General features: G+C 36.5%; 1 protein-coding gene across 1 annotated transcript in view; it reads left to right on the forward strand.

The window, feature by feature from the left end:
- The window catches only part of gbe1b (glucan (1,4-alpha-), branching enzyme 1b), a 119,827-nt gene that overhangs the window by 87,491 nt on the left and 8,209 nt on the right, over positions 1-24,127 (forward strand). Inside the window, exons 14-15 of the mRNA XM_083548386.1 lie at positions 3,381-3,511; positions 12,134-12,251. Of these exons, the coding sequence (XP_083404512.1) occupies positions 3,381-3,511; positions 12,134-12,251 (249 nt within the window). The remainder of the gene's footprint in view (positions 1-3,380; positions 3,512-12,133; positions 12,252-24,127) is intronic.

Below are 24,127 nucleotides of genomic sequence, written 5' to 3' on the forward strand. Positions count from 1 at the left end.
AGGCACTGGCTGCCATCAAATGACAAATAAAGGCTTAATAGCAAGTTATATTATATTACATTTAACAAATGAGGTAGGAAATTATCTCAGAATAAATCCTGGCGGCATGAACTACAAGCAGGTGATTGACACAATCTGTAACTATAGCCCGGAAAATCAAATTAAGCAGCTGCATAACCCAACACTGAATACCGTATTTTTCGGACTATAAGCCGCTACTTTTTTCCCACGTTTTGAACCCCGCGGCTTAAACAACGAAGCGGCTAATTTATGGATTTTTCCTGGGGTTTTCCCGGTTTCACACGCTTCAAGCCAAAAAACTAAGACCCATAACATTAGACCAATGAAATTTCTGAATAGAAACGAAAAAACACACCTCACCTGTGTTCTGATCTGCACGGCATCGGGTGAAAAAACTTCCACCGATGGAGATTTTTAAACGCACAACGATGCCAAAAAATAAACTCTCGAGAGAAATAGTTGTGAAAGAAAGGAGGAAGACAGTGAACAATGACTTTCTTGGTAGGCTACTGTTTAGATACAAGCCGTTGTAACGTGTTGAGTCTGGGTCATGGGAGAGCTCACTAACTCCAGTTGCAACAGAAATCATATAAGCACAGACAGGTTTCCAAAACTCGTGCTTTTTTATTTTTCTTGGCAACAGCATTAAGGGTTAGTCAAAGAAACTTAGAACTAAGCATCAGAAAATAATAAGGACATATTCCTCGGTCTTGCACACATGCAGTAATAGCGGAAAAATGTGGCGGCAGGCTATTCCCAAAATACTGCTCTGCTCCTAAAGGAAGCGCAACATATTTCACCCGTTACACCCTGTAACAGACACTGTCTTTCATTAAAGCCTGTGTAAAGTTCTTTTGTTTCAGACAGGTGCGACTTATTTATGTTTAAAATAAAAATATTTGTCAAATTCAGTGGGTGCGGCTTACATATGGGTGCGCCTAATAGTCCGGAAATTACTGTACTCGTGACTTTCCACATGTAAAGATAGAAGTAACTTTTAACTTAATCATCAGCTTAGGCTCATAAGTAATAATTTAGTGGCCTTATAGCCATATCCAAACAGCACTACTGCCTTAAGTGATCTAAATATTTAGTGAAACAGAAAGCAGCCAGGAGAATAAGCATGAAAGCATTTGTTGTGTTCCTTTGAGCAAAGCACTCTGGGTAACAAAGTAGCAGTTGCTGTTTGTTTGTTATTTTTTATTTTTTTTATTTTATTTTTTAGCAAACTGCAAAACAAATTACACTTTTAGAATGAAAAAGAACGTACATTAGCTGTATTTTAAGAGGATATCATGCAGATTTGGATGAAGTGATACTTAATGTAATAGTGGCGGGTTTAAATGTATTAATGGAGATCTGAAGTTGTAATAGTTTAGCTAATGTTTCCACAGCTTTTCTGTGAGGCTTTAGGGACATGCTTCTAAAAGATTCAATCTTTTAACAAAAGTGCCAAGCAGGCTAAGTCATTAAGTCTGCTTAATCTGTAAGGAAAAAAAAATACAGAGAATTTGCCTGCTGAATTCAATTTGGATGTTACGTTCTAAACTGTTGACTGCTTTTCAGCGTGACAGTAAAAAATGTCCGTAGAGACGTCTCAGGCCGAAATAAATGTTCATTTCTGCATGCCAAGTGTTAGCAAATGTAATAAATATCTGATTAGATTTTCTGAGCATTTGTAAAAACTGTAAAATATAATTTTTATTTGATTCTAATTAGAATAATGTTCTAATATAATATCTGCTTATCTGATTATGAAAGCTTTCCCTGTGGTGTAGACAGGAGTGAATAGTACATGAGCCACTGCTGATCAGATATAATCATTTCGTCTGCACCAGTTCTCTGTCTTTGTCCTAGATCTTCAAAAACCGCCACACACCAGGTATAGCACGTCGCTCCAGACGACATTCCTAATTTATTCCATGCCCCACCTCCTTAGTATGGGCTTTTTTTTTTTTTTTTTTAGACTCAGCGGGATATTGATGGAGTTTTTATTTCTTAAGCTGAAAAAGTGCCACTGGATGGAGGGATGGGAATGCTTATCTGAAGTTCTGAAAGGAAGGGCAGACATCCAGGGGACTTTGTTTTGAAAAGGGCTGTTTGCTGGCCACTTTGAAAATGACATACAGAAGACTTGAAAAGGCCAGAGCGCTGTCGCTAGGTCTTATTCATGCCTCGATGGAATCACGCATTCACTCCCATCATGATGTAAACATGGCAACTGGACTGTGACTCAGCCTCCCTCTTTCGCGCTCTCTCTTTTTCTGTCTCTCTTTCTCTTGCCCTCTCTTCTCACTCTTTCGCTCTATTCTGCACATCCCTGGCTGCACACATAACCTTTAGTTTTGTTGAATTTCAAAAACACTCAATGTTTTTCAGCACACCTTCACTCTACACAACCTGCTGATTTTCCTTTCTAGGGACGAGATGCAAAACAAAGTAAACTTTTTAGAGGTTTTTTATTATTTTTTGTTCTGATATGGTATGTTTAAAAAGCATCCAAAATCACACCATAACTACAGCAGGAAAAGTAATTCAGTGTTACCGGATAATTCATTAGTAATCCACTAAATCAGCAAACTATCATGGCTGTTCTTCCAAAATTTGATATTGATATATTTGTTAATCTGCTTTTGTGAATTGAAAACAATTCTGATACAGGGAAAAAAATCCCTGTGAGACCAAACTCCAAACTTGAAAGTACATCCTTCTCAATTTCCTGGTCTTATACGGTATATAGAGAAAAAATTATACTGGGTGACAAACAACGGTAAGGCTTAAATTGTGAGTTCAGTTAAAGTCAAACTTTAAAAGGTTTTTTCAAAATATGAACTAAACCTTTTATTGGTAAAACGGGGAAGTGGAAGCAGTGGTTAATGCTGTTCTGAAGGTCAGTGGCCCCAGTATCACCAAGCTGCCACTCTTGGGCCCTTGAGCATGGCCCATATCCCTCTATGCTCAAGGGGCGCTGTAGCATGCCTGATCTTGCGATTTGACCCCAGCTTCCTTACATCACTGAGATATGTGAGGAAAGAATTTTACTGTGCTGTAATGTACATGTGACATGTAAAAAGCCTCTTTTTTAAACCACTATGTTTGTTAACTGGTTCCTTGAAAATTAAATAAAATAATGTCAAATTGTTTTGCAAAAAAACAGCAATAACATTTTTTTCAGAGCTTTTTTTTTCTCACATTGCAACATCACATTTATATATATTTTGTTTTTATGTTTTCCTATAATTAGCTCATTTTTTATAAAACAGAGATGATACATTTTCTGTTTTACTGCAACACCACTATGTGTGTGCTGCACTTTGCAATTTGTCTGATTTATTATTATATTTTCGCCGTTTCTCCAGGCGTATGTCAGCACGAAGCATGAGGGTGACAAGGTGATCGTCTTTGAGAGAGCCAATGTCCTGTTTATCTTCAACTTCCACCCTACCAACAGCTACAGTGACTACAGAGTGGCAGTGGGACCACCGGGAAAGTATCCTTAACCTGCTTACAGTGCAGTTTAACATGACTAGTCAACATCTAAAATCGTAAAAAAAAAAAATTTTAATTTTTTTTTCTTCAGCTTGTTCATCCAGCATTAGTTCTCTATCATTCTGGTCCTGCATAGAGCTTTAAAAAATAAAGACCCTTTCCTTCAGAAGCCATGAGGGTCTAAGATCTAAGACACAAACTCTGCTTTGAATAGCAGACAGATAACCAGACAGGAATCTCTTAAATCTTCAAAAACTTTCTAAAACTCTATCTAGGAATGCTGTAGATTTATATTTAGCATGAGTGGCAGAGACTTTCACTTTCAACCTCCGCTAGCTGTCAGAGTTTAAAGGAGATGCTGGTAGTAGAAATGACATGCAAGAAAATACAAAGAGCACAGGGGCCACATTCAATAGCTGTAATTATAACAGCAAAGCGAGTACACACATACACACACACGTGCATGCACACACACGCACACAGGTACACAGATGCTAAGAACTTCACACAGCCTCGTAGTGGTTTTGTATTTGCACGCATGTGTGCAAGGTAACACATGCCGCCGTGGGCTTGGTGACACAGTCCTGTAAAGGCAAGCAAGAACAGAGGATCCAATTAGAGCAGAAGACAGATGAAAGTGCCACTCTGACTCGGAGGTGGTAAACAAGGCCAGTCCAACAAGTGCAGAGTGCTTTTTCATTAAACCCCCAGCCTACACACACACACACACACACACACTTACACTTACACAACTTGTATTTGACAGTGCCAAGCAGAGTCATGTAGTTTTGTGTGTTTGGATTGATTTCAAAAGTGCATGTGTAGGCGGAAAGGCCCATTGGTGTTTGCCGCAAAAAAGGGAAGAGGTGCTAGATAGATGGCATCTGCTGATATCGTCCATTACAAAGAGAAAGGAGGGGTACACTCAAACACACACACATACACTATAGAAACCAGGGTCATGACTCAGGCATCAGTTTGGACCTACATTTGTTATCAGTAAGAGCTTTAAATCTGGGAGGCAGCATATATTATCTTGATGAGTACAGCAGGATGGAGATCAGGCATGATGCAAATCAGGTACTATTGTAGTCTTGAAAGAAAAATAAAATTTTCTAACCAGCCCAAAGAGTTTTCCATTCCACCATGCATATCTCCTTCCGGTGCTTTCCAGTGAGATAAATACAATCTTGGTTGTCAGGCTTTCTCTCGAAGCATATAAATAAAGAAGTAAGATAGTTTGAGATGAAAAGTATGTAAGTTTTTTTTTTTTTTCCCCCTCCCCTCTCCCCTGAGTTAAGCTCACCAATATAAAAAATTGCCATTAAAATTCCGTCAACATCAGCACTTGACAGGCACTCAAACTCTGGTGCTTTATTTTATTTTATTTTTCCTCCTTTCTTTTTTTGTCGCCTTTTCTCAATGGGCGCATTCTTGAGGTCTTCAATCCATCCAGCTGATTGGAGTCTCATAATTCCCCGTTGGGTTTCGTCATGAAAGAGCTACCTGTCAAGACTGTTGTGCTTTAGATAGGACAGCAGGCTGCCATGCCGCTGTCGGGTCATTCCGCTTTTATTATCTGTCAGACACGTTTACCTGTATGCTGCTCCAAATAATTCAGCCATATCAGCAGCCAGGCCCCCAGGCAAGAAAACATCCGCAACATGTTTCACATCAGGAAACATTTGTCTGGCTGTTTTATGGACAATGTAGTAAATTTAAATAATGTCAGAATTGCGTGTGTGTGTGTGTGTGTGTGTGTGTGTGTGTGTGTGTGTGTGTGTGTGTGTGTGTGTGTGTGTGTGTGTGTGTGGTTGTGTGGTTGTGTGTTACGAAGCATTTGAGAGTAATGCAGTTGAGTTCATAAGCTTGTATGTAGGAACACATTATTTGGAGGTTATCTACATTGGGTCATAACACATTCACAAGGATTGGATAAATCTTTGATGAGGCAGTGCTGCAGGAGATTTCAGAGGTGATATTAAAGATTTGAAATAGTATTTAATTTTGTCTTGATGTAAAAAAAAATTGAATGAATGAATTGAGAATAAGCATTTAATTATAAGTCTATGCAAGCTTTTTGTTTTTGCATGTTTAACATTTTTGTGTTGTGTAAAATATAAAAAATAATTATTTGTCTTCACTAGGAGCACAATCAGGAGGCTTTAAGGCTTATTTGAGGTCTATATCTATGAGCGCTTTTGAGAAGTGTATTTACTGTATATATATACTATATGGCCAAGGGGCTCTGAACACCTGACAATCACATATGCTTCTTATATTCACATATGCTCATGTCTGGTTCTTCCCCACAAAATTGTAAGCACAGTTTTACACAGTGGTTTGTAAGCTGTAGCATCATTATTTCTCTTTAGTGGAACTAAGATACTCAATCTTGTTCCAGCATGACAATGTCGCTGAAGTGTGAGACAGGCACAGAGTGCTGACCCCAACTCCACTGAACACCTTTGAGATAAAATAGAATGCTGACTGTGTACCAGGCCTCCTCACCTGCCATCAGTACCTGACTGCATTTCATCTTTCTAAAATCTAATGAAAAGGCTTCCCAGGGGATAGAGGTGATTATAGAAGCTAATAGGGGGACAAAATCTGGAAGGGATGGGATGGGATGTTCACCAAGCACTTATGGGACTGGTTGGGTATTTTGGCCATATACTATTATTATCTGTGATGCATGGGATTAGATGTAAATAAAATAGTGGTGGTCATTAAAACTATTATTCAAAAATCATAATTTGATATTTTTATAGATAGATAGATAGATAGATAGATAGATAGATAGATAGATAGATAGATAGATAGATAGATAGATAGATAGATAGATAGATAGATAGATAGATATGTCAGCTGAATGATTGAAATGTAAATTTGTCTATAAGAAGAAACACAAAGCTTTAAGATAAAAGTTTATTTTAAAGCTTTGTGTATTTTCTTATAGAAAGAAATTAGCGTAATAATTCTGCCCAGTCTATATACAATTATATTTAAAGATCTTGTATAGTCATATACTACATCTAGAACACAACTTAGCATTTTCCATTTATGAATATTATACAAAGGCCCAGAATTATTGATTATGTATTTGCTGTACTGTATAAATGAAAGAAAGTTATTCATCATTTATAATCTATCACAGAAGTAAAGATTATGGTGGCTTTAGATCAAATTTTTGTGATTCTTGTATAAAAACTAATTTGATTGGACATGTGCATCTCTCCACTGCGTAACAATCTAATTCTAGCATTGAAACTGTTACTATGCTTATAATGGCCTGCCAGTCAGTCTGTGTGTTGCATGGCAACATGCAACAGTCTACCCAGCTGTGGTTTTATTGCAAATCTATTTGCTGATAGAGCAAAAAAAAAAATGACAAAATATTTCGAAATGTTGTGTCTGAAATTTAATTTATTCAGTATTAATTTCTTGTTCATAGAGATGTCATAAAAAAGCAGCATCATATTTGCAAGCATGCTGTTGTACTGAATATCATCACGGCTGCGAAGACAACATACCTTTGGTTGTGTCACAGCCGTGCTGATATCTGATTTGGTTTGGAGGAAGGCAGAGTTCTGACTGTAAGGTAATAAGTTTAGTTCATTTAAATGAGCGTGTTCTTATATTAGATTATTTTGACAGTACAATGATGTACATGGCCTTAAAAGTTTCAAAATCCCTATACACATACGCCTTCGCTCCCCCTGATACTGACCACTGCACCCCACAAGAGCTGCGGTTTTGAAGCGGTCATAATGTTATGCCTGATTAGTGTATATTTATTGTACAAATGTATTGAAACCATTGATCTGTAAATTGTTTTAACATTTTAAACTTTTTATTAACCCACATCACATCAGCCTATCCTTGATAATATTATTTTGCTGTAGCAGCACGCGTTTTATTTTTTATAATATTTGCTGAAGCATGTTATATTTTCACAAGCTTTTCATTGCTAAATGTTTTTTGAGGCATTTTATTGATGGCTGTTACTTAAGCAGACCTTGAGATGCCTTGCACAACACTAGGGGTTAGTGCTAGCTTCTATTTCATTCCACATACAATATTGTTCTTGGTGGAACTGAAGACATCTGTAGCCTTTGTCTTTAATCATACTGTACTATATCTCTGCAGAGAATTGTAGTCCCATCTGCAGTCACTATTATGGCCTTTTTTTAGAATTAGGATCCTTAAAACCTTCTCCTTGTATTCTTTCCTGAGACAAAATGAACTATTTGTGCAGTCAATCCATTCTTCAGTACGCCTCTATGAATTACAGTAATTCACAGGTGGCTGGGTTTGGCTGCAGCGCTCCGCATCTGTACTCGCACACACCAGCATAATTGCTAAAAGCCTTGGACTGCCTGAACAATTCTTAGCTTCACACCACTGCAACAGCAGCAGCGTAGATACATTTACCTGCAAACACTAAACAATCTAGCTGGAAATAGTTTCTTTTTTTGCAAATATATTCAAGCCATGTATTCGCTCACATACAGTGACCTTTCCTTTGCAGACTGTCAGTGCTTTGGACCTTCGGGTTCATGCAAATAAGGAGATACAGTTCAATGCATGAATATTCCTTTTCTTCCTTTTTTATATCCCAAGGTTATATCTCTAACTCTCTGACTCTCACTGAGTCTTTTCTCAGCAGAGTTGTCTTCAGGTCTCAGCAGGCTTTTGGGGAAGTATCCACAGAGAGCAAAGCTGTTCTGCAAGCCAGCGTTTTCCTTCGTGCTGCCTCTCCGTCTGACTTTCTCTCTCCTCTGTAGCTGCAACATCAAACGCTCTTAACAGCCTTCGCTCAAACTATTAACAGCCCGAAGGAAGCTAATATTGCAGTCAGGTGCTTCTAGAGGGAAGGTTAAATATGAGACAGAGATTTTGGCCACTTGATTTCGATACGCTTTGGGAATTTGGAGTAATAAGCAGTAGTATAGTGGTATAGCTCCGTGTTTATAGTGAGCAGTTAGAAAAACCTCTGACAATGTATTTTTTATGATTATAATTTACTGACATTATGCCAAAGACAGCTTTTATTTTTAAGCACTGCAGCAGAACATTAGAGAATATTGAACCTCTGTAGTGCCAGGATTTTTCTATGGCCTATGGACCCTTAAGGGATTTATGGATGAGGATTAAATAATCAGCGATACCTCAGCAATTTTTTTTCACCAACAGAAGTGTTGCATGTAAAAAAAAAGAGGATCAATGACCTAGAATAGGGAAATAATTTATATTATCAAATTATTCTTGGTTAAATATAATTTAAATGATTTATTTTTTTTTTTGCTTTGATTTCAAAGATGTTAGTCGACTCTAATGTAATTTGGGAATCCAGATTCTCTCATCAATTTGATGCATTTCACGTAACACAAGGACTCAGAGACCTAATGAGTATGATTAACCCCATATTAGGTTTGTTATCGATATTTAAATGAGAAAAAAATAAAGTTAGTGTGGCGTACTCAGGTGCTGCTGCGGCAACTCCCCCTCCCATTTTTCTCTTTCTGTCTCTCTCCATCAATATACCCAAAATATCCAATCAAAGAATGTTTGCTCTTTCAGGGAGATAATTTAGAGCAAACAGGAGCTTGATGGGATCGGGAGGAGAGGGAGAGGAAGGGCACATCATCTCTCGTCCTCTGTTGCAGAAACCACGCACAGAGCAGCACTTCGCTTTTAATCATCACTATCAAAGCCTACAAGCAGACAGTAAAAGGCTGAGCACTCTCCAGCTCTGGGGCAGAGTGGGAGACGGGGTCTTTAAGGATCACACCCCGACCCTGCATGCTTGCCTGTAGGGAAAGGAGGTGATTATTCAAGCTGCTGTCTGCGTGTTTCTTACAATGGAGAGATAAAGCAAGAAAGCGAGCGAGAGAAACTCATCCAAGCAGAGGCGCTTATTTTATTTTCCTCTGAGAGTTGCAGGAGTGTGGAGTTGTTTACACTCATCTATCCAAATCAAGTTGATGAAAGAACTTTTTCCCTGGTTTATTTTATGGTGGAGAAATCACAGGTTTATATTAATGCACCCATTCTAATTTGTGTAATAATAACACACAGGCTTGCACTGGATTGTAGATGTTTCACACACAGTGCAAGTTTGAGTGTGTAATATGGTGAAGTTTTCTGCAAGAAAACTTTTATTAAGTATGTTTAAAAGGAGTCAGTGTCGGCGTTTTGTTTCAGATAGCTGTCCGTGTAAGAACAGCCCAAACACAAAAACGTTTTCATCTTCTGTATTACCACATCAAGGGAAAATGGAGAAGAAAAGCAGATGAGAAAATATCGTTTTTATTTCCTATAACATAGAAATTTTATATTCGGTTTTTCTCCCAAACAGCTACCACAAAGTTGGAGGCACACAATTGTATAGGGCGTCTTTGAATGCCGCAGCATTACATTTTTCTTCACTTTAACAAGGAGACCTAAACCCAGCTTCCTAAAGATAGATTACATGAGTTGGAATAGAAGATCTTGATTGGTTACTTGCAGAACGCTGACCTCAACCCTACTTGAACACCTTTGGGAGGAATTGGAATGCTGACTTCTCCACAGGCCTCCTCACCCTACATCAGTACATGAATATACTACCATCCTTGTGGCTGAATGAGGACAAATTTCCATGACCACACCCCGAAATCTAGTGGAACATCTTCCCAGAAGAGTGGAGATTATTATAACAGCAAATGGGGACTAAGTGGGTTATAAGATGTTCAAAAAACACATACAATCCAATGGTCAGGTGTCCACAAAATTTTGCCGATATAATGTAAGAGATTACAGGAACTTGTTTCATGGACTTTTCACATTGTTTAATGTAAATGACAAGTTGCTAGAAGAAGAGGAATAAAACACCCAGACATGTGCTAAGAATAGGAAAAGAATTCCTCTCCTAAGGGTGGTAAAGGCATCATGCTACTCTGCCATTGATTACTGGTCATGATCTAACAGCATGCCCCATCATCTTTTATTTCTTAACACCCTGTGCAGCTTCCACACACTGTATAATTTTGACAGTGTTCACATATGACTAGAGAAATAAACAGAATATCATCTTTTCTGAGAATGTCATATTATTATGTCTAGCATTCAAGCTTTACTCAGCAAACTTTGAACTACAGACTTGTCAAGTGCAAGGCTGCAGTTACGTCAATCATTTGCAATACCGATATCACAGATAGATACATTATACAGGCAAGCTCACACTTCGGTCTCCCGCCTATTCTGGTGGTAATTTATTTAATTATATCAGTCACATCCAACATAATTTTCATCAAATAATACAAGCCCCCGTCTCATCCAGGGTGTATTTCTGTCTCCCATCACAAACGTGATCATGATAAAGTTCTTACTGTCGATGAACAAATGAATAATTCAGGTCAGTCCGTGTTAACCATGTTGCTACAAGGCCTCTCAAATGATTTGTTTGCATTCTCATGTGTATCTCTTTTAAAAAATGGTTGAAAAAACCTCGATTTGAGTACAAGCGTTTGCATGCTGTTTGGACAAATTAAAGAACCTCAAGAAATATTAAGGTCCCCATCCCCCCCCAATTCATTGTTGCATGTAAATGGTCAAATGATACATGCTGGAATGATAACATGATAATAATTGTGGATAGAATTTCACATTTTTCCCCCACCATCAGATGTTATGTTTTGTATTTTTCAGATCGATTAATTAATTTTATTTATTTATTTATTTTTATTATTGGTGTCTATGTTGTTGACTTTGGATTGAATGCTTAAACAGGATGCCTTCCCATTATACATTTAATAGTAACTTATAATAATCAATTGTAAGCTATAGATATTTTTCTTCCATTAAAATCCATTGAGGATGAACTGTAATTATCTGTTTCTTTTTACCTCTTTATCTCTCTCCATGCAGTCCAGTCCACACAGCTCAGTGTACAAGGCTAGAAAAAGTTCTTCAGATTTTTTTTTTTTTCTACTGAAGCTCATTTCTTTCTTTACTCAAAGCATCATGTCATCCTTTTATTCTTTTATAGTCTGTTTCCTGTGCCTAAGATTTTTTTTTTTTTTTTATTCTGGTCATGAGCCTAGGCAATTACTTTTTTAAATATTTAATTTAGTCAGTATAGAACAGACAGCGAGCGAGATAGTGTGCTCGGGTTTAGTGTTGTTTGAAACAGTTTTTGATGCAATACATTATTAATATATTGAAACGGATAAATAATTCTGCCTGGAATTGGGTGGCTGGTGGCTCATCGGGTTTGAAGCGCGTGTTTATGTGGAGCGGCTGTGTCATCGCCTCCCAGGAGCTCCAAGCAATCAGAACGTCTGATGTGCAGCGCAGCTCCGCATTCTAACGAGAAACGTGGACTTCTCCTGAGAGTAGGCAATTAGTGCACATCTCAAACGCTCCGAAGCAAATGTTCAGTCTTTAAAAATGTTTATTTATTTATTTCAATATTTAGTTGGGTGTGACTCATTTTCTCAGTGACCATTTTAACGCAAACTAGGGTGAGGTTTCTTGGCTTGAAGCTTTTTATTTCTCTCCCGTTTACTTGAATCGTAGAAGATTCCTGAGTTTCTGCATATTTGTCCAGTGTGAATTCCTTAACTCAGCTTTGCTCCAGATATAAGATCAAGCTGGATTCTGATGAGGTTCAATACGGAGGCCATGGCCGATTGGACCACAACACTGATTTCTTCACTGTGCCTGGTACTTATAATGAGCGCCCAAACTCCATGCAGGTACACACACACACACACACACACACACACACACACACACACACACACACACAGACCCGAACCATCTGTCTGTCTATCTGTGCTCTCATCTGCTTAGCTCTACTTATCCGTGAATTTGTATTTAGAACGAAAGATTAGAAGAGAAAGCTGTTAAAAAAAAAAAAATAATGATGATAATAAAAAAAAAACTTTAGTTTCTGGATCTTTCTCAAGGTAATATTAAAAAAGGAAAGCTTTGTGTAAACAGTAGGACAGGATTCATCATTTCCTGCAGCAGACTGATTATATAAAACTGTCTGAGGACACAAAGCCACACCGAGTTTCTAATTTTAGCACGGTGATTCATTTTGCATGAAAACTGGCTAAAACTTCACAACTCGGCTAAAGTTTGAGTTGGAAACATTGGTATAAATGCAGAGAATAATTCTACACAAAAGCAATTCCTTATTATAATGCCTTTATTTCCTTTAATAATGCTTTTATCATAGTAGTGATATATGGGAATGAGTTACATGGGAAACTTTGATTCATACTAAGTTACATATAGAATTCTCTCTCTCTCTCTTGCTCGCTCTCTCTCTCTCACTCTTGTTGCTTTTCAGTTTATTTAATCGCTCTATTTGTCCTCTCCCCACTGCTTTCTGTCTAGCTCTTTATTTCTGTCTGTCTCTTTTTGTCACTGCCTTTCTTTGCCTCTCTCTTTCTCTCTGCATGTCTTCCTTAGACTGTGTCCCTCTCCCTGTCTCACTATCTCTCTCCCCTCTTTAGCTCTGTATCTCTAATACTTCACTCTGCTTTTCCCTGCTCTTCCTCTCTCCCTCTCCCTCTCGCTTTCTTTCTCTCGCTGCCTCCTGATTGAAATTAAGCACAGAGCATGAAATTTAAACCCCCACTTTTCCAACTGGTGACTTCTGATGCACGGCCTCCTGTCTACCTTTTCACAAGTGCTCCTTTTGCTCTTTTCACATCTCTTAAGTTGTAAAAGCGTTGCATGCAGCTCTAAATGTAGAAATTATGTGGATTAAAGAGAGTCAAGTTTTTATTGATGCTTTAGTTTTTACACTTTTCTGCGCTTCACTAGAGAGTCTCACCTGAAAGTGAGAGATTAAGTGAGAGACTTAGTGAGAGACTAAGAGCTCTTTTTAGTGTGATTGAGTTTTACAATAAAAAGTTTTTTTCCTCGTGGTTAGTGGAATGATGGTGCTAAATGATACCTGGGTGAGTATGACGATTGACAATGCTCCAATTTTCACCCTTTTTTCTAGTTACAATGAGAATGTTAAGTGTTTGACATTACAACAAGTATAAGACCCAATGAAATGTAGAATTAAATAAACACTATATGAACAAAAGTTTGTGGACACTTGACCATAAGGTTTAATATGTGCATATTGAACATCCCATTTCATGTTTAGTCTCCATTTGCTTCTATAATAACCTCCACTCTTCTGAGAAGATGTTCCCTTTAATTTTGCAGTGTTTTTTAGTGAATATTTGTGCTCATTCAGCCACAAGGGTATTAATAAAGTCAGGTACTGATATACAGTAGGGTGCGAAGACCTGAGGTGCTGTCAGCATTCAAATTCATCTCAAAGGTTTTCAGTAGGATTGAGGTCAGAGCTCTATAGCAGGCCACTCGAGATTTTCTGCTTCCACCCATGTAAAGCTTTTCTTTATAGTGCTCGCTTTGTGCACATGGACATTGTCGTGCTGGAACATGTTTGAGTCCCCAGTTCTAGTGATTAGAAAGTATAATGCTAGTGCATCCAAACACATCCTGTACAATTGTGTGCCTCCTTGGGGAAGAACTACAAAAGTCAGGTGTCCCAATAACTTTGTCCAAACAGTCTACTATATACTCTTTTACAGTGTAATTGAGTGTCTGTCCATCCCTCTGTGTTCAAAACAAAATCTCTGCAGGAAAACCCTGCACCTGTCCACACTGCCTGAAATGCAGAGAAACACACAACACCGATTTACACATATGCAGACAAAACAGCCTGCAAAACTGTCACTAATTACCCAAAGTTAATACCAACAGCATACAAAACAGCATCCACATAATCAGCCACACTATATACGTTCCAACACTTTTTTAACGCTGACTTCTCATTTATTTTTTTTGCACAATCCTTTATCAGATCCATAAATATTGGCAGGGCGACTTTTTGAATGCAGCCTAATTATGTTAAAAACTTAAGCATCAAATTTTATAATATGTATAAGCCACAAATCTATACCACATATATGCAAACAGTCCACAAAACTAATGTAACATTAAAATAAAAAAAACAATAAACACTGTGATTTTTAAAAAAAATGGTTAATAGAAGTACAAGCAAGAAATAATGGTGTACGTGTTTACTGTACTTTATGTATAAATTGTAAATTAGACTCATAAGAAGATTAAAGCTGTAGAACTGGTGCAAGTTGTCAGAGAATTTTCTGAATTCCCCTAAAAAATGCAGCATACAGACATAGATAAAATGGTGAAACGTTTTTCACACTTTAACTATACTAATAGTAAAGTTATACTAATAAATATAAAAAATATACAAAAATATACTAGTAATTTATAACAGATTTTGGCACATGCATACAATGAAATGTTCATAAATGACTGGTTTGTGACATAAAATGTGATCCAAAAATATATATATATATATATATATATATATATATATATATATAAAGAAATAAAGAGCAGAATAAATACAAATAGAATAAAAAAAAGATAAAAATAGAAGTATTATAAAAGAAATAATAAATAGGTAAATAATAAATCCAATTCACAAAATACAGAATGTGCATACAAATTAGATTTTACATCAGAAATCACAAACAGTATGACATTAATAATAAAGTGCAGGTATGAAAAAGCATGATTTAAAGTACGTTCTATAGCGAGGTGAGAAAAGCACTAGTTTCTTACACTTAAAAGGTTCAAGTTAATAAATATTTACATTTACCTATAAGAAAGTATACACACATTTCTACATCATCTTATTAGGTGGTTTCCAAATCCTCAAATAACTAATAGGAACAGAAATGCTCACTGGATTATCATATTCAAACATCGATTACAGAGATTACACATTTTTCAACATGAATGAAAGTGGAGGGAACCAGGGATAAGAGTGTGGATATGGACACGGGAGTTGGGGTTGGAGTTGTTGGAGATTGGTGTGCTTATGACAATTAATAATCTGCATGACATTTTCATTTCTTAAAAGTCAAGCTCAAAAAACAAGCCTTTTTACCAGTTTTTTTTTTTTTGACTCAACACCTGTTTTAAGAGATAAACCTATTTTCTTCGATTTCCACATTTTACTAATATAATTTTTTTGTCATATATTCCTTCAAAAGCTTCTCTTTAGAGAACAGCTTGCTGTGTTTACTGACAGTGTGCCTTTGTGCTGTATAGCTGCTTGGTAAAGGACGTAACATTTCTGCTGAGCCTATAAGCTAGCAGTAAGTTTGTTGGGAAGCTCTATTAGCTTGCTTCTAATGTGACAGATTGTTGGCATAGATGGCATGTTTAGTAGAAACTTCTTCAAACAGTTCAATACTTTTCTTACGGTTGAAACGTATAGATAAAAAAGAAAAAAGGGGGTATTTTATGGTCCATTCTTTGTTGAACAATGCAGTGAGTGTGAACATCCTTCTACTTCATCCCACTCAATTTGATGTCAGTTCCATCACAACAGAGAGAAATTTCTCCCACCTGGTTCTCTTGTGACTGAATTTGACATTGATGTGAGAAAAAAAGCAGCATGCAAAGTGGGAAAGGATAAATATTCATAAATGGCAGGCAGAATGTGCTTCATGGGCTGCAGTTTGCCAAATCCTGCTCTTGACACTTGCCAGACAAGTGATCCATAAAGACAAGTGATCCATTTCCACTCGCTCCCATACATGATCATGTCACCATGTTTCACAGACAAGCTGCAGGTGTGCTTTGGTATCACTCTAGTGCAGATCAATCTGTTTCTCACTTGCTTGCTTTTCCTTGTGGTTCTCTTTAGCATGTCTCCAACAGCAATAATCTCATTTGACCTGTTTAACCATTTTTCAGTGATATTGTGATTATTATTTTATTTTTATTTTTTAGAATCACCCCCCTACTGTGGTTATCGGTGGTCTGCCAGACTGTTTGCTATCAGTAAGGCCACCAGATGCCTAGCTACAGGCTACAAGCCAGGAAAAGCAGGCAGTTGCCTCAGGCCTTAAGCATTAAAGGATCTTTAGAAGGATGAATTAAAAGTTCTTAACATTTTAAATCCATGGAAATGCCAAATCACAAATTATAGACTCCTTTGAAGAGCAGTGTGGCCAAGACTAGTTAGCACAGGGCAAGTTTGTTTAAATAACACAGTATGGTTTTGTTCAAATTGAGATTACCTCTGTATGTTTAATATAGGCTTAGTAGTAATTTTTTAATAGCCCCAGAGAAAATGTCACTCTGAAAAGGTTCTTTTTAGGATCAGAATGATAAGGGGAGAAAAACATAAGTGGGGGAGAAACATATATCTAAGGTTTTTCCACCTATGCAAGTAGTCGCTTAATAACAAAGAGCTCCCAGAGATGGAACCATGTGCAGAAGGTTTCTTTTCCAAAACATATTAAAAACAAATTTAAAACAATCTGCATTATTCTAAAAAAAAAAAAAAAAAAAAAAAAAAAAAGCAATATATTCTCAAATAGTGATTAATAAACAGTCAAACACAGGACAGTCCCAAAGTTTAAAGGTCAAGGCAAAAGGCAGAGATGAATCAAGGCATGCCAGGGTCAAACCCAGAAAATCTATTCAAAAATGCAGCACAGCGTTTCCAAGGATGGCTAGCAAACTTGTCTGAAAGGCCATGTGCTATTTATACCATTCAGACAGGAAGTGCATTGAATAATTGAAGATGTGTTTGGCTGGACTGTTATCCACAAATTGTCTTGTTAGTTGTTTATACAGTATGATGAAAGAAGTAAAAATGTAAGCAGTATTGTTGTAACAAGAAACAACTACTTTCTATGGTAGAAAACATATTTTCTACCATACAAATATTTTCAACCAGTAATGAAATACAAATACTTCATTACTCTACTTAAGTAGATTTTTCTGGTTTTTGTTTCTTTTTAATTTAACTTTCATTTTTGTACACAAATATATGTATATTTACAATTTTTAAAACAGACTCGTTTATTTAGTTTGAATCTTTTTGGTGAAAAAATATTTTCTTCCCGTTGCGAGCCTTTTTCAGCACATCAACCTTTTTCCTCTCATTGCATGGCTTTTTCAACCTACCACTGGTGTATCATTTCCTGACTACCGCGCACCACAGACGTAGGCTAGTTTATGAAGCCTACAATGAGCATAGCAGAAGGCAACAAAAGTTTTTAGGCTAATGTGGATGAGACAGAGGGAGTCAGCGATGTAAAAATGACTGAGAATCATCATCTTTTCTCTGCTTGTGTTCTATATGGTAGATGTTCAGCCTGGATACATTCAATAGGTAACAAAATTTAAATCTGTTTTGTATTAATATATAAATTAGGGCTAATTATTAACGTGTTAACGCAAATTCATTTTAACGGCACAAATTCTATTAACCCTCGATTTATTCCTTTTTGACCATTTTTATTAAAAATATAAATAAAAAAATATATAAAAGAGACGAAATTAAAACATTTTAACCAACACATTTATTCACGACATCCTCTCTTTACGCTGATTTAAAAATAATTATAATTTTAATCACTAAACATTTGCGGCAAGTCTCAAATCACCACCAAAATCCGCCATGATGCACACATCTGGCAATTTTGGTTTTGTGGCATTTTTTTCCTCATCACGCCGAAACAAACTTAAATGACTCTTTTTTTGATCATACAGAAAAGAGCAATGCATCTTTGGAATCTGTAAAGGGTCTACTTTATTGTATATACACATAATAACAACAAATTGTGGTGCTTTTGTCAAATAAATAAAACAATAGGGGGCGCTCTCTGCCGTTTCTGTCATCTCTCTTCACAGACACATAAATAAAAGAACCTGAATCTCAGTGAATATTTGCCTCACAGACATAATAAATACATGCATAGAAAGCTCAAAACGTCTACAATTAACATTGGTTACACAAATATTTTCTGAATATGTAATCTGTATAAAAGTTGGAAGAGGTACAGTGTCTCCGGTATCACCTCATTAACCATCCATGTGGAAACAAAGCAAAAGTTCTGTTTGGGGGTCCTGATGAATTAGGTAATTTAAAACACCACAATTACTTTAAAACATTTATAAGAATATTTTGTCTTCATGCTTTATGTTGAGTTTGGTTTCGCTAATAATAAACATACATTTGCAGAAAAGCATCAATATTTGTCCATGCCCATGTTGATTAGACTGTAAAATGTAAAAAAAGTATTAATTTAATGTGCGATTACGTTGAGATTAATCGTTAGTTAACTCATTACAATCGTGCGATTAATCACGATTAAATATTTTTATTGACAGTCCAGATATTAATATGACGTGAGGTTTAGTTACCAGTGTGACACTAAAACAGGTAGTAGTAATGGCTGCTTTTTACTTATGTACAAGTCAGAGGCCAAACTTCTTTACTTTAACTTGAGTTTAAAAGGATAATCAGTACTTTAACTTTTACCAGAGTCTTAAAAGTTGTTTACAAAAATGTTCACGTTAAAGATTTTTACAATTAAAACATGAGTATCTGTACCTGTGTTTTTATGTATCCAATAAAGTATTTATTTGATTAGTCTTTACTAAAGAAAATAATGTGATTGTGTTTGGGAAAAGTCAAGAGAAGAGTTCAGAATGAAAGAATAAGCAACATTTATTAAACGTATGGTCTGTAATGTGATATTGTTTTAAATTGTGATGTTTTAAATTATAATATATGAGAAGGGAAATTAAGTCACTGGTAGAAATAGAAAAACTTCAAGAAAGGTGGCAACAATATTTTTTTAGGTTCTTATAATAAACCTAAAGGCATGGTTTTGATCGGCACAGAGTTTGGTTCTAGAAATAATTTTAGCTATTTGCCAGATTTTGAAAGCAAGACAAGAGTGAAGCTATTAAACAGATTTAATTCCATCAGTTAGAGAGCAGCAATTTTTACAGTGCACATCTGAATAGCAGGGTCAGAGGGTTAGTTCTGGGAAAGATATAGTCTGATTTATTCTTGGGAATAGAGCTAAGATTGGTAAGCATTTATGTGGAGTGACAGTCCAACCTATCAGGCCAGAAAAAGAGAATAATGGAGGGTGCTGAGTGGTACACATTCACATAATGTTTTAGACAGATGGGTGAACAGACAGTAAATCTGATGGATTTAAGGAGGCGAATTAATCGAACTGTCTTGCAAAGTGCATAGGACGTAGGGTTGAGACGAGGATAAAACAGTGCAAAAAAAGATAGCTGATTATCATATTGGCACTGCCAGTGCTAAGAGCCCTAGAGCCAAAAGTTAAAATATTTTATTGTTGAAAAAACAATATTCCAGACTATTTCAAGCGCCAATTTTATTATACACACCAGGATAATAAGAGTGTGTAGAGCCTGACAAACAGCAGGAGAACTCGCTACAGAAACACTCAGTAAAGATGTGTGGAAGGAAGGACAGGGAGAGGGAAGGTAATGTCTAAAGATTGCATCCTTTTTGTTTGGAGCGGAAGGAGAATATACACAACTTAAGAAATTGGTTTTGCAATTAGGGACATTCCTGTTTCACATCCCGGGTCCACTCCTAAGCTTCAGCCTGAGCCTGTATGTGTGAATTGTTAAGTGTTCTATATGTCTGGGATTAGGTTTTATTGCATTTTTTCCCTCCTTTAAAATATAAACATGGCAGTCTTTGCATTGAGTGTATTGTGTAAATTTCCCTAAAAGTCAGTGAGTGAATGTGTTTGTGCATGTTGCATTTTTAGAAGTGTAATGTACGGTGGCCCAGAAGTGCAAAACAAATGTACAAATTAGAAAACACTAACAAATCCGAAAACAATATAACAAATCCGAAAACAAAATAACAAATCCGAAAACAATTTCAAGTATTTTGATTTATGTATATAAAATTTTCCCATCAGAAGTATATTATTAACAAGAAAGTCGTCTTTGTTACTGTTCATTACAAGTCCAAAGATAATGTCCTGCACAGTGAAATTTCTTAGATGGGGAACCTTTGGGTAAAGCCAGTTATGGATATCAGACCATAAAGCGTCTGAAGTACAACAGTCTGTGGCAGGAGAAAGTTGGAACGTATGTGTAAAATTGTACAAACTAATCTTTGTCATTATATACTGCAGGATCTCCAACATCACTGCATAGGAATGTCCTTCCTCAAGTAGATTTTAATTAATTCCATTTTTTCCCTGCTTGCCAATGTTTACTTCTGTTATTTTCTTATATTTAAAGGTGCTCTAATCAAAATAAAAAAATTGTTTAAACAGAGAACATAATACATGTACAAGAAACAAAGTTATAATATTTCATACCCGTATATCTTAAATGACAGGTGTCTCGTCTAATGATCGGTAAGTGTTCCATTCACAAACTATACCTACCTTTTCCGGTTTGTCTGACTTGTCGTTGTGTTTTTGGATACGTTATTTCGCTTTCAGATTTAGTATTTAGCTTTAGATTTGTCATTTTGTTTACGGATTTATTTTGTTTTTGCATTTGTTATTTATTTATTTTTGGATGTGTTAGTGTTTTCTAATTTGGTCATTTGTTTTCTGATTTGTTAATGTGTTTTGCACTTCTCAGCCACCGTAGTAATGCATTGAATCCCAGTGTTCCCAGAAAAGGCTGTTGATCCACCTTAACCTTGACAAGAGAAAGTAGTTACTGAAGATATATCATTCAATTAAATTTTTGCAGAGCTTCTAACAATGGATGTAATTAGAAAGCAGCTTTACAGAATAGAAATTTGTATCTGTAAACAGTACATTTATCCATAATGAGCAAGCCAGAGGAGATAGTGGTGAAGAAGAACTCTAGAGAGAACTTTGAGGGGAACCAGACCGATAGGAAACCCAGCATCATCTGGGTGATTCCCAAAACTAATCATGAAGTCTGTTGTGAAGTTGTTCATTGATAAAGACATAAGTGCAGAACTCTTTATGGTAACTGTAGTCCTAAACCATTGTAGCAAAACTGTTCGGACGAATTGCTTTCATCTGCTAACTGCTTGTAATTGCTAAGCAATCTTTTTTGGTTAATAAGTAAAACCATCTACGGTAATCTCAAGTGTCATTGAATGATTTCAACTCTCCTTCTTTAATCAAAAACCAAAAAATGTCCTAAGGAAGAAGCACTTGCGGTGTATAAGTGGAAGTTAATGTCTAGTGTAGCATATGTAAAGCGTATCCTTAGTAACCACCTTGTTTTAATTATTAACAGCGTGAGTGGGATAAAAAAAAAAATGTAAATCTGCTCACAACTTTTATTCGAATCAAATTTCTAAATGATAATGGGAGGCCACACCCATTTTTAGGCTTGAATATCGTATATACAATGTGAAATTGAAAAACACCCCTAATGCTAACATTCTCCAGTAATTGTTTTTGTTTTGTTTCAGAATCAATGTACAAAATGTACCTTAAAGTCAAGCCCAGTATTTGTCTGATCTCTTGAAGATCCATATTTCCCAATGTTCTAGGGGTCATAAACATAGCTATTATGTATTACTAGCATTATGTGTTAGATGATCAGGGCCACAGAGTAACTGTAGTCATATTATTTCTTGAAACTAGACAAAGATGGTCATGTATTGATCTACAGACTAAGCTTGATGTAGTTCACCTTCACATGCCCTTACAGCTAATGTGCAACAGAATCCTCAATTTCAGCCTCACTTCTATTTTGGTTTCACCACAAAAGACCATGGAAACATTGTCACTATTAGCTCTGGGTTTCCCAACAGAGTGTATGTGGTAAATACACTGCTACGTTTTCACTTGGGAGGTCTTGTATTTCAAATGGCTCGTGCTTGTCGTTGAAAGTGATTTTTAACCGGGAATTCTATATGCCCTTAAAATGCTCCTTTTCATTTTGGCCCTGTTAACATTAAAGCTCTTTAGTTGTATATAAGAAAAATCAACAAATAAACATTTCACCCTTCTGAAACAGAATAAATTTTCCAAGAATTTGCTCAGTAAATATTCAAACTCTTTCTGGATCTCAGTTTAAGTGCGTTGGGTCAGGACTCTTTCCACACAAGCCGCAGGCCTACTTTTATCTCACCAGCAATTCTCAACTGTGTTAAGGCCGCTTTCATCAGTTAACCCCCCTTTCCCACTGCCCAAAAATTATGCATTCTCTTTTTTCTTTCTTCCCAACTTTACATTAATTCAAATTCCACAGTCTCACACCAAGCCATTTCAGCTAAATGCAAAGTATAGTTTAACAAGTCCAGCTAATATGAATCCCATAAGCGAGCCGCAGGAGCAAGACACAAGCAGCGTGGAATTCCTGTCAGATACTGGATCTCGCATCGATGTGTCTCTGGCATGCCTCAGTATGATGGGAATTAATCATTCTGTCTGTTGACAGGTACTGACAAGATGTCCCTTTTATATTCGCACAATTTTTCTCCATGATTTATTTAAGGGCCACAGCTTCGAAGTCGGCACGAGCCTGCATCAAAGTTTTCCTGTCCTTTTTTTTGCTTTCTTTCTCATTTAATGGGCCCATCAGCTCCCCTACCCCCTTCTCACTGAGTGACAATAGACTCTCATTTTCCATCTGTAGGCGTTGTGGAGGCTGATGCATCGTATGCTTAAACTGACAGGATCTAGTTGAATGAGCAATGCACAGCAAAGCAGAAGACAAATTCTTTCTCTTTATAGTTCCCAAAGTGACTCTCTGATTCCCAGTGTCTGAGCTGTTATAAATTCTCAGTTCTGATTGGTTAATGCACTTCTAAACATGTATTATCATGTATATCATATGTTTATGATGTTTTATAAGTTGTGATATATGTTCAGCCTTTTTTGGAAAGAAAAGTGATTGTTTAAAGCTGCTATAACATAAGTAATAAGAACAAGCAAAACATGTCTATTTGCTTTGGTACAAGAAAAACAAGACACTTTTATTATAGTTTTAGTGGATACATAACCCTGTTCCAGCAGGACAATGCATACATGGGTTGGCATGAAAGATTTTGAGTGACCTGCTAAGCTTTGACCTCAACCCTATTTGGGATTAATCGGAACGCCAGTTCTCCTTACTCTACATCAGTCCTTGCACACACACATACGATCCACAAGCACACTCCAAAATCTAGTGGAACATCTTCCCAGAACAGTAGAGGTTATTATAACAGCAAATGGGGACAATTTTTAAATGGAACTTTCAAAAAGCAAATGTTATGGCCAGGCATCCATTTTTCCATTGTATCTATATACTGTATCTACAACCCTAATTCCAAAAATAAGTTGAGACACTATGCAAAATGTAAATAAAAACAGAATGCAATGATTTGCAAATCTCATAAACCCATATTTAATTCACAATAGAACATAGAAAACTTTGAAAAAAAGATTTTTTGAATTTGACGACTGCAACAGGACTTTAAAAAGTTGGAACAGGGACATGTGTACCGCTGTGTACCATCATGTCCTCTTTCAGTATACATCTGGGAACTGAGAACACCAATTGCTTTTCTGGTAGATTTGGGGGAGGAATGTTGTCCCATATGTGTCTGATACAGGATTCTAGCTGCTCAATAGTTCTGGGTGTCCTTTGTTGCGTTTTTCATTTCATGGTGCCCCAAATGCTTGCAAATGATGAAAGGTCTAGACTTCAGGCAGGCCATGTCAGCACCCTAACTCTTCTACTACGAAGTCATAATATTGTAAGCCAGATA

This window comes from Silurus aristotelis, assembly GCF_946808225.1.
Source record: "Silurus aristotelis genome assembly, chromosome: 8".
In the NCBI taxonomy this organism is placed as follows: domain Eukaryota; kingdom Metazoa; phylum Chordata; class Actinopteri; order Siluriformes; family Siluridae; genus Silurus; species Silurus aristotelis.